The sequence below is a fragment of the Sylvia atricapilla genome, chromosome 1, assembly GCF_009819655.1.
Source record: "Sylvia atricapilla isolate bSylAtr1 chromosome 1, bSylAtr1.pri, whole genome shotgun sequence".
NCBI lineage: Eukaryota > Metazoa > Chordata > Aves > Passeriformes > Sylviidae > Sylvia > Sylvia atricapilla.
In genome coordinates, this window is record NC_089140.1 from 109,121,056 (window position 1) to 109,132,734 (window position 11,679).

Below are 11,679 nucleotides of genomic sequence, written 5' to 3' on the forward strand. Positions count from 1 at the left end.
AACCTCCAGCTTTTGATTACGGCCTTTCTAGAAACTGCTCTCTGAATACTCATCTAGGATATAAAAAGCTCTTGGCTTTACTGAGCCCTACATGCAAACATGCCAACTATTTAAATTAAGGAAAACACAGCCTGTTATTATTAAAAACAAGCCATAAGAAAGTGACTCAAACACATTTTTCACAAGTATAAGAAACCATGCAGTAACTTGGGTAAACACTGTTTAACAACCTAAGTAAACACTGTTTAACAACCTAAGGCAAAATTATCAACTACATTGTACTTTCAAGCACTGTTTTCAAATTTTCACTTCTGTTTTACAGCTGAATCACAGCGAAAGAAAAAAATTACATGTTTTTAAAAATCTAACAGTTACAAACAAGGAAGTATTACTTTGTTCTCTGGATTGGTTCCCCTGCCCTCTTTTTTCATTAGGCCTATTAAAAACCTTGGAATCAGCCTCGATGGCAACCGGATTCCCTGTATAAAGCAAGATTAACAGGATTCACTTGAGCATTTTACAGGGCTGTAATCACTTATCATAGATACTTGATAAACACACACACTGTATTTAAAACAAAAGCAGCATTTGAAAAAAATTTCACAACTGTAACATCTCGTAACATGTTACAGCAGTGCAGACCAACACTGTCATTCAGGTACTCAGACCTGTATGTTTTGCATTTTTCCAATGCCTCCAGTATGCTGGAACAGAACCGAAGTTTTGGCAAACTTGTTAACCTGTTCAGAACTTAACAAAAAAGAGTAATATTTGTACATAACAGCTTAAGAACGGAAAGTCTACTTCATGAAGTTTTGTACCCTTCAGGCATTTAGCAGGATCTGAACAGCTACTACTGAAAGGATAGCTATTATTAACCAAAGGCATAAACTATATTAATATATAAAACTCAAAAATATCAAAACCTGTCTCTTATAGACCACAATGCAGAGCCTTGAGAGGTCAATAACCAACGTGGTTTGGTAGCAGTAAGTCTCATGAACTACATAAAAATGTATTAGTAAGCTTTTTCTTTTTTTTAAGGGTCATACTCCAGAAAGAATGTCAATATAGCAGAGACATACGTGCTCTAAGTACAGTCAGCACTTGAGTTCCAACTTAAAAGGTGTTACTATCCTGTAGAAAGAAGTTCTCTGGAGAAGCACAAAGTACATTTGAAATACAGCACAGTGACAGTATACAGTTCCATAGGATCTAACAATTCAGCATTTTTAACAGCATCACGTAATTTACCACCACCACCCTTATTGATTGTATGGAAAGACCAAATGATTTTGATTAACAAGAGTAGAAATGTGATTAAAAGAAAAATTAAAACAACCACCACCAACGATTTTCAGTTAGGGGAAAAAATGGAGGAACACACATCTACGTCCAGAGAAGTGCTGAACAGTTGTAGCAGATGGTAAGGAAAGGTGGATGGGGCACATGGAAAAGGAGTAAAGGGCAATTTGGCAAATCAGCACCAACCACAAAAAAATACCTGAATAAAAGGTGGATGTGTTCAGTTCCATCAGTGTCTCTTTCCAATTACTGTACCAAGGAACACTAGCTTTAACTGAGCGATCTGATAGAAAAAACATGATATTATTATACTAAAAAGGGTCAGAAGCAAACACACACTCGGCTTTTACACTCTGGAAGCGTGAAGTAGAAAAAACCTACATCATGCAGGCCCATGAGGGGCACTGAAGAGATTTGACTAGAGCTAATCTTAATGATGAATATTTCAGGCTTCTGAACATTTGCCAGTGTACTTTAATGGAAATCAATATTAATTTCTAGTTCAGTCCCAATTCTAGACTCCAAAAAAAATGGAAATTTTAACAAGCAGCAACGATTTAAGTTGCATCTAGATGTTATTTCTATTTTACTAGTTGGAAGATACTTGAAATCCAAGGCACTAACTTGTGAGATTTCCCAGCCAACACTACTAATCAAAAGTAGCTGATACATTAGCTGCTGAAAGTGGTTGCCCCAACATTCTCCTTCATTTCAACCATATTCCTCCAATGCCTCGTGCCAGCATTTATATCATGCACCTGTGAGCAAACGTAGCCAAAGAACCGATCTAGGTGAGAAATAATTTTACTTTTCTCAAATAACTTAATTCTTTAGTGGGATAATTTTTCTTCACTTTCTACAGGCACCAGTGTATGAGAGAAGCAGGCCTGGCTGACCAGAAAGAATTTTTCAGCAACCAAGTAAGTCTCTCAGCACTAGATTATGGAACAATAAGGATATTAAACAAAATTGTAACAAGGAAGGATTACACAATACAACACAGCAGTTCTGAAACTTTTCTCAAAAATAGAGCAGGATTATGACCTCAATGCCAGAAACAGTCATACCTCAGCCTCATAAACAATGTTTATCTTTCTTCAAAACAGACTATACTTGATCATCATTAAAATTAAGGAAATATCTTTTAACATTGTTCTCCTAGAAAACTAATTCGCTCCCAAAAAAGAACAAATTAAAGAATTGATGAGAGTATTTCCCATTTACATGCCAAGTGATTATGCTCTGCTGTCAGGAATGAATGCATCCCTTGGTTTGAATAAAACACTCTAAGAAAATTGAAAACAAAAAAACCCTAAATGTCTTAGCAAATACACATATTCATCTAAGCATAAAGGAACCCTATTTGGTACTTCCTCATATTCTCTTACACTGTAATGAGATACAAGTACCTCCATCAAGAGCACTGTCAGTGTTACGTGCTAAACTCCTGAAACAGGGCTCCACTGAACAAAGTTACTGCATGAATTTGTCCTTCAGTGTGATCTTAAACAGCTTATACACCTCTCCTCTGTCAAATAAGAAGATAGTCAAACTGAATGGAAATGAGAACCTAATTACTGAGAGACAAAAGATAGTCAAACATGGTAATTTCTACATCTGAGGCTCCAGCAGCAAACAAAAGGAAAGATATCTGCTTCTATAACTACAAAGCATTGCTTAATATAGCCACTACTTTTCTTTCCTTCTTTCTATATCTCACTTCTAAACTAAGGTCATTAGAAACCTCATGGAAAAGTCTCCTCACTGAAACCATTCTGCTTTCTTAGGGATTTTTCATCTCTAGAATTGAAGCAAACTTTCCATCCGAAAAAAAAATTTCCTAACGAATTGGCAATTCACCAACTTGACCTATAAACAAAGGCCCAGAAATTGAAAAATTTGTGAGATTTTCAACATATCTCAAAAACAAGGGGTATCCAGCCTCAGGTCTTTTGTTTTATAACACAAGACATCAAGTTGAAGATGTACCTCATAAATTAGGTAACAAAGACATAAGAATTATGCCATTTTTCCATCCTCAACATAAAAAAAAAAAATTACTAGAGCAACATCAGTTACTAATTGTCATGAAGTTTTATCAGTCTATTGCTATAACAGAGCCAAATTCTTCACTGTAGGGTGAACTTTAAATACAATAAATTATGCATGTTTAAATAGGGCAGTGCATACATGCTTTGAACTAAGCACATGCTCAGAGGCTTTAATGGATTAGGGTCTTAATTGGGAGGAGTTTAATCTTCTCAGCTCCTAAGATCAGGTCTCATTTAGCATTATTCACAATACCTCATCCCTTGGAGATCTGAGAAAAAAACATTTTTAGAATACTCTAGTCATTTTGACAGTGAAATATGAAGCACAAGTTCCACAGAAGAAGAAAAAAAAAAAAGACAAAGAATCAAAGGAGTCCCACACCTTTCCTCAAAGTCTTTTTTCTTTAAGCTTTCTATGAATTTATCATAACAAATAAAAGCCAGGATAACTAACTTCAAGATAAAGCTGTACATTAGTATCAACACTATAACAATATAATTTTGATATTTATTCAGCCAAGTGCAACAAGTCACTGTATAAGTTTTGTAACAAAAAAATTACACAACCAAAGCATTATTAATGTAGCTAATTGCTACATTAAAATAATGATTTAACACAAGTTGAGAAGAACTACAACATTAGGAAAATTAATATTATTAATTAAGTTCAACTACTCTTCCAAAGGCAAAACTACTTGAAAATTCCAAAGTTTCAGTAAAAGCCATGTCTCAAAACAGATAAACTCTGCCATGAAGCTGAAGTGAAGGCTAGAAACCTCTTGGCCAATTCCAGTTTACATTATGAAAAATATAGTATCATTACATACCACTGATGTTGAGATCATAATCTCCAGCTGTGATCACATTAGCTACCAGTCCTTCAGCAGGCTGACTGACAGACACTACATCATGCAAAAGTTTCCGAATGGCACCGGGCTGAGGTGGGTGAGTAATGATGTTGTTGACAGCGATCTTCAAATTTTTAATGATGTGAAGCTGATTATTAGGATCTCTCATGTGAACTAAAAAGGAAAAAGAAGAGGATTTGTTGAGGAGTATAACAGAGAGCTAAAACAGTTGTCATAAATTAGCCTTTTTCCAACACGCTTTTTCTTTAAACTTCCCCATCATCAGTTTTAGATCACAGTCCATAATGCTTGACTATGAAAAGTGCAGGAGGGGAAGATGGTAACAAAAAATTACTTCATGTTCAACATTAGGCTCATCTAGGCAGACTGATAAAGGATCAGCATAGGATCTTCACTGGTAAAAATACCCAATCCATCTAACATAGTATGTGCACATCCTACACTGATGCACTCCTCTCCTTGTGGAACACATCAACTTTCAAAGAAAAGCCATAGGAACCATGTATGTATTTCACATAACACATCATGTTTCAAAGAATCACCAGTTTCCAAGAACCACCCCCCACACACAAATATACAGCATTTAAGAAATTTGACATGGATAACATAGTATTCATTTACCCAAAATTAACATGTCCTTAAAAACAAGCTGAGGGAATTGGGGTTGGTCATCCTGCAGAAGGGGGCAGACCTTATACCTAAACGGGGCTTTCAAAAGAGCTGGAGAGGTACAAGAACATGCAGTGACAGGACAAGGGGAAATGGTTTAAAGCTGAAAGAGGGCAGATTTAGATCAGATATTTTGAAGAAACTCTTTCCTGTGAGGATGGTGAGGCATTGGAACAGGTTGCTCAAAAAAGCTGTGGATGTACCGACATTGGAACAGTTCCAGGCCTGGCTGGACAGGGATGTGTGTAACCTGGTCTATTGGAAAGTGACCCTAACCATGGCAGGGTAAAGTTAGAACTAGATGTTCTTGAAGGTACCTTTAAACCTAAAGCATTCTATGATTTTTAACACTATAGCTTCCTCTGTAGAACCTCTGTGAAAATTGCTGCCTAAAGCCATCCGTTTTTAAAAAACTATTCATGACATTTTCAACACTTGTTACAATTCTGATCCTGCTGTGATTTTTCATGTAATTTCACCCTATTTCAAACCACAACCACCACCAAGCAGGCCAGACTGAGGGCAGGTAAGACACACTGACACACTGACTATGGTTGCCTAAGCCACCACCTGGTGCTATCACACGGCATGCAGTGCAGCCCTTGACTCCTCTGCACGTTATTTTCACAAATTCTTGTACAGCATATAAAAGGTAGTACAAAGGAAAATTCTTGCTGTTTCCTTCATCTTTCAATTAACTACAGGATCCACGCCATAAAGGTCTGAAACTGAGTATTCAATCTGCTCCAGCCTGGAAGGCACTGCACACCTTTTCCACAAACCTCTCCAGAAGTAACAATTGTACACGGCCGAAGTCAGATCACACTAGATGTGTTTACAATCCATCTGAAATGTTAAAACAGATTTCTAATGTTGTTCAAATCTGGACTGGTGTAGTTCTACCTTCTTCAATCACATATTCACTCCCAAGTTTTACCCAGCACTCAAGCTCATAGGAAAACACAGTAAAGCAGGTTAGAAAACTTGTCCTGCCAAAAACAACCTAAAAACGTGGGGGTTTTTTTCAGCAGTAAGTTTTAGATTGAACTCATGTATCATAAGGCTGTATCAACACCAGAAAGGGCAATTATGCTGGCTAAACTTCACTTATTTCAGCTCAGCCTTTCTATCAGAAAGTTGAAGAAGTTGTTCTGGATGGGGCTTTTTTCATCTTATCACATTGGTAAATTATCAACCTTACTGCCATGCACTTACTGAAATTATCAAATGTAAAGGAAGTGGTAGGAACAAACAACTGGGAAACTAGTTTGCCTTCAGCAGCACAGCTATAACACTATGGCTGGTATATATAACATACATCCTTGCTGTCTGTCCTAAGACATAACAGCCATAACAAGAAAGAGCAACCCCATTTCCATACAGAACGCAGATGACATCTCTGGCACATGTTTATCGTTAAGAACTGAAATAACAGACATACTTGGAACTCGAAAAAATGCTTGACTTAATACAAAAAAATCCATATCTAGTGTTAAACGTTTTCTTCAAATGTTTATAAGATCATTTCAGAAAGTACTTTGCCAAAAGTGGCAGCTGTAGCATGTATTAGAAAAGTATCTTTCTCACCAGAAGTTGAAAACAATCAGATGCTAAGATACACAGGAACAAGGAATTTCTAACATCACACTAAGCTCAAATAAGCACAGTGTTCCCACTATACTTCCTTACATCTTGCACATACTTAAGGCTTAGAATCAGATAAAGTTATCAGAAGCTTTTTTTTTTTTTTTTTTTTTTTTTTTGTTAAGGTCAAACACTTTGGTTTAAGAGTAACCAAGGCTATCTTAAAGTGATACTTGCTAATTGACATGTACACTAATTCTCCCTCCCACAAGGACAGTATTGCTTCACAGAGTATTTTTAAAGATTCTTAAAAACAAGATCCTATTTTAAACAAAACCTACCTATATACACAATATATGCCTACCAATATGTACAATGCATACACTTGTTAGATCAGGCATCAGTTGTTACTAAGAAACAAAACAGTTAAGAAAGCCACTTTGAGAATAAATATGAATGTATAAAATCCTCAGTATACTTTTGGTTTCCTTTTTTAAGGGAAGGTCAAAGTTCAGAGTTGGGGAGGTTTTGGTTTCCTCTTAAATCAAGAATTATTTAGGATAGTAAAGCTGTCCTTTCACTTTTTTTAAACTTTTCTCCTTCACTAACTGGAGGCAACTTACAGAACCCAAGAGGCTAAAAATTACAGGACAGAGCACCCTGAATCTGTGCTCAGGACACTCTACCATGGCAGTTTGCTGAGTATTGCAATATTTTTGGCTACAGCAACATTAGCAAGTCACTGATAGGCCAAAGTTGATGAGTAGCTTAAGTACCGATTTGTGCAAAGGGCAGTCCTGCTGCATCTACATCACATATCTTTGTGGGGTTCGACTTGAAATTAGACAGAATCTGGCCTCCTTGGATTGAGCAACGTCAACAGTGTGTGCTTTTACACTACCTGAAGAATCATGCTGTGTTCTGGTCCTTCACATCTCTGCTAGCACATGAAGGATGACTGGTATGTGCACAGTAGAGAGCTCGGCTAAGTTCCTGTTTATCAGAATTGCTCTGCACACATATCAGTAAATTAAGTTCATAACTGCACTGCTTCTCTAAGCAAGAAGGCTGATGAGCCTTCAGCTGGTTCATAAGCCACATAATTCCTTACTTCAGACAAAAATACATATTGTAACAGGGCTCTAAAAATGCAGTAGCAAACCCCTGACTGAGTTTTTCAAGTTACAGAAGAATTCTAGAATGCATGTATTTTAAACTTCTGCGTAAGGGACAGCTTATCTCTTGAGGGATGAAATACTAATCCATCCAATTTTATGTTACAAATGCAATGAAATAGCCACTAAGTAAGGAGAGCTGGTTTAATTTAAAATGGACAGCATTTCACACCCCCTTAAGAAAAAACTGTGCTTAGAAAAGAAGACACCAACACAGAATTACAGAATCACAGAATTGTTACAGTTGGAAGGGACCACTGGAGATCACCCACTACAAACTCCCTGCCAAGGCAGGAGGATCACCCCGAGCAGGTAACAGGAACTGTCTGGGTGGGTTTGGAATGTCTCCTGACAGGGAAACGCCACAACCTCCCTAGGCAGGCTGTTCAGTGCTCTGCCACCCACAATGGAAAGAAGTTCTTCCTCATGTTGAAGCAGAACTTTTTTTTAGCTTATGGCCACTGCTCCTCACAGAATCCTAGAATATCATCATATCATAATCATACATAATATGAGAATAATATTATAATCATAAGCAGAAAAACACACAGCATGTCATGTACAGACATCCTGCTGTACCACAATCAGATCATTTAATCATGCCTTCCTTCCTCTCTGTCCTTACTCTTACACGTACTGCTTCTAACACAAGAATTTACAGTCAGCATGCAGCAACATTTTTTCCTGGGAGCAGGAAGAGGAAGTCACTCTTGGAGTGAAGAACTGGAGTCAGGCTTGCGGCCTGTTGGATCAGAATACACACAGAGGAGTGCAGCAGCAAAACCACTGTACCAAATTTCACGCAGGGAACACTGAGGATAATTCGGGTTTGCAAGTTCTTTAAGTGTCATAATAATTGGACACCAAAATAGTTGCAACTAAGTGAATTAATTAACCTTCCAAGTGAACGCTTCATTTTGAATACTCTGTCTGGTTTTGTTTGCTTTTGAGAGCCTTTCACTTAAAGAAAGAGTTAATTAACTTCAGAACTCTAAAGATGTGAACACCTACATTTATTATCTTTATCTCTGCTGCGTTCTCACACAGTTCAAAACATTGCTAAACAAAATGAAAAACATTTACAAATAAGTTACAATTGATAAATTACTAAGATTACCTGAAAATTAAGGCAGATTTTTAACACAAAGTAGCTTTTAAGCTGCTGTCATTTTTAAGAGAGAAATGCAAAAATGTAATGAGAATGACAGTACAAGCTTCATTTTCTTGCACTCTTTCCTCAGCACAGGCTTTCCTCATGCAGAGGCTGCAGTCTGAGCTACACGTCTGTAAGAAACCAAACCTAAAAAATGCCATTGCATCACTATTCTGACAAGCAGTTCTCTGCAAACTGCTGTCCTGCATGCTACTGTAATGAGCAGCAGCTTGAAAGGCATAGCATACCTAAATTAAAAACAATCAAACAAATTCCGGATAGTAAGTTAAAGCATCACAGCTAAAAAAATTTATTGTTTCTCTTAAGTGTCAATCTCCAGTTTGTCTGCTGCTTCACGTGAATATTTCACCAATGCCAGTTCGATTCCCACTTCTTCTTCGCACAGATCTTACTCACAGATACGTCAACAACAACAAAAAAAGGCATACAGGATAAAGCTACAGACGAGAGAAAGGAAAGCCCCGCAACTTAAATGATGATTAATGTTTCCGAAAGAGTGGCCGTACTTTGAACGCCCGGCTACCACAGGTGTGAAATCCTCTAAAGTCTACAGCAATAGTGAGGTCGAGTACTAGGGAGGTAACAGCAATGTGATTTTAATGGAAGACAAAAATCCGCCTGGAAGAGCCGAATTTACAGACCCCTTCCTTTTCAGCCGTGGGATGTCTCCAGCAGAAGCCAAACTTCCCAGGTTGCGGAGACGGAACGCGATTAAGCTGACTTAACAGCTGTCACCTGCGACAACCCCGGCAAACGCGTGTCTCCCCGAAGCCTGTCGCGGTGACACCCACCCGAGCGGCGGGCGCGGCGCGGCTCGGGGCTGTGGAGCCCGTCCCGCGGGCGCAGCCCCGGCAGGCAGAGCCGGGCGGGACCCCCGGAGGCCGCGGGCGGAAGGAAGGGAGCGGCGCCGCCTCCCCCGCCCCGGGTAAACAACGCGCTCCGCTCCCGCCACCGACCTTCCGAGGTGAGGCGGCAGAAGGGCCTGACCAGCTCGGCGAAGCTGAGGTTGTTCCTGCGGGTGAGCCGCTCCGCCTCCTCGCTGCACAGCGCGGCCACCAAGGGCACGAACGAGTCCTGGATGAACTCCTGAACCGACTGCACGCACTGGGCCATCGCCGCCGCCGCCGCCGCTCGGGGCCGCCCGAGACGGCCCCGCCACCTTTCTCCGCAATTCTCCGGATTATTCCCTCCCTGGCCGGTGCCTGTCGGCGGCTCCTGCCCGGGCCCCGCTCAGCGCCCGCCGAGCGCCGCCATGTTGCGCCTCCTCAGCCGAGCCCCTCGGGGAGCGCCCGCTCCCGGCGGCCCCCGCGCCCGCTCATGTGATTGGGCGAAGGGGCGGCGCCGGGCCGGGAGGGGGAGGCGACGGTGGCCGGCCGGAGGGGGGGAGGGTTGGGCTGTGCGTTCTCCGCCCCCCCTCGGAGCGGAGAGTTGGTGCGGTCCGGGAGGGCGGGGGCGCGGGCCCGTGGGATGCTCCCGGGGATTCCTGGCGCCGGGAAGAGGGTTTGGCCACCCAACAGGAAAAGCGTTGCTGTCGGATTTAGGAAAAACAACCAACAACAAAAAGCCCAAAAATAACAACAGAAAGCGTCAAAATTCCCCCAAAACAAGAAAAAAAAAAAAAAAAAAAGGTGGGGGGAGTACCCGAAAGTACAAAAAAAGCGCCAAAATTACAACGAACCAAATCAGAACAAGAAAATGGAATTAGAAAATCCCGGCCAAAAAGGGCCAAAATGACCTCAAAACAAAGGCGGGAACAGTCAAAAACAAGAACAACAAAAATCCAAACCAAAACCAAAAAAAAAAAAGAAGCCCCAAAGCAACAACCATAGAAACACCAAAATAACCGCAAGGCGAAACAAAAGAAATACACAAAACAGCAACAAACAAGCACTACCACAACTACACAACACACACCCCTCTTCCCCAAAATTGGACGGGGGGGAGAAATCAAAAACCACCACAAAAAAAAAAAAAAAAAAAAAAAAAAAAAAAAAAAAAAAAAAAAAAAAAAAAAAGAGAGAGAGAAAGAAGAACGCCAAAATAGCCCCAAAACAAAACAAAAACCATACACACGAATAAAACTACACACATAATCACCATGAATGGTCAGCCATAAACTAAAACACAAGTTCCGCTTCAACACGAGGAAGAACTTCCCACCGAGGGTGGCAGAGCACTGGAACAGGTGCCCAGGGAGGTAATGGAGTTTCCCTCTCTGGAGACATTCACCCACCGGGACATATTCCTGTGTCACCTGCTCCAGGTAACCCTGCACTGGCTGGGGGCTTGGATAAGATGATCTCCAGAAGCCCCTTGCAACCCCAATATTCTGAGATTCTGTTAAAAAGTAAAGAGTCGCTGGGGTGTTCTCTGGCAGATGTGTCAGTGCCCAGTTGTATGCAGTGATAAAAATTGGGCCAGGAGACCAGCTCCCTTTAAATGCCTTTATTAAAATTCAGCTTTTAAATGGGATGCTCGTGGGTCGCCTGCGCCACCGCCGCTCCCTAGCCGATGAGTCACCACGGAGGAGGAGGTCGCTCCTGCTGCCGCTCGGGCTGCAGAGGCGGGGATCCAGCCTCACGGGAAACTCCCAAGGTCCTGCTTTTGGCTCGAAAAGTCCAGGGATGTCACTCTGGTCCAGTATCTTTCAAACTATGGCAAGATAGCAAGAATTAGTCACAGTTAGCCAAATACTTTCCCTACCGGATGGCATTGGTCCGGTGTCCAGGTGTTGCTTCGGCTCGTTGTTCTAGGACTTTGTCGATCCGAATCCCCCTTCCTCTTTAGTGAAGTATGCTGGGAGCCTGAGTGATTTCCATACAGGGCGGTGTTGGTGAGTGGACAGGCAGGCG

At 40.9% G+C, this 11,679-nt stretch overlaps 1 protein-coding gene across 5 annotated transcripts in view; it reads right to left on the minus strand.

The window, feature by feature from the left end:
• TRAPPC8 (trafficking protein particle complex subunit 8) overlaps window positions 1-10,666 on the minus strand; it is a 52,879-nt gene extending 42,213 nt beyond the window's left edge. The window contains exons 1-3 of one of the 5 annotated variants that reach the window (XM_066330399.1): window positions 9,784-10,180; window positions 4,184-4,378; window positions 1,505-1,588 (exon numbers count right to left, since the gene is read on the minus strand). In XM_066330399.1, the coding sequence (XP_066186496.1) occupies window positions 1,505-1,588; window positions 4,184-4,378; window positions 9,784-9,940 (436 nt within the window). In that variant the 5' untranslated portion in view covers window positions 9,941-10,180. Of the gene's footprint in view, window positions 1-1,504; window positions 1,589-4,183; window positions 4,379-9,783 lie in introns of all 5 variants that reach the window. The other 4 variants (XM_066330407.1, XM_066330417.1, XM_066330413.1 and 1 more) reach the window with 4 other exon arrangements.
• Between the last annotated feature and the right edge of the window lie 1,013 nt (window positions 10,667-11,679).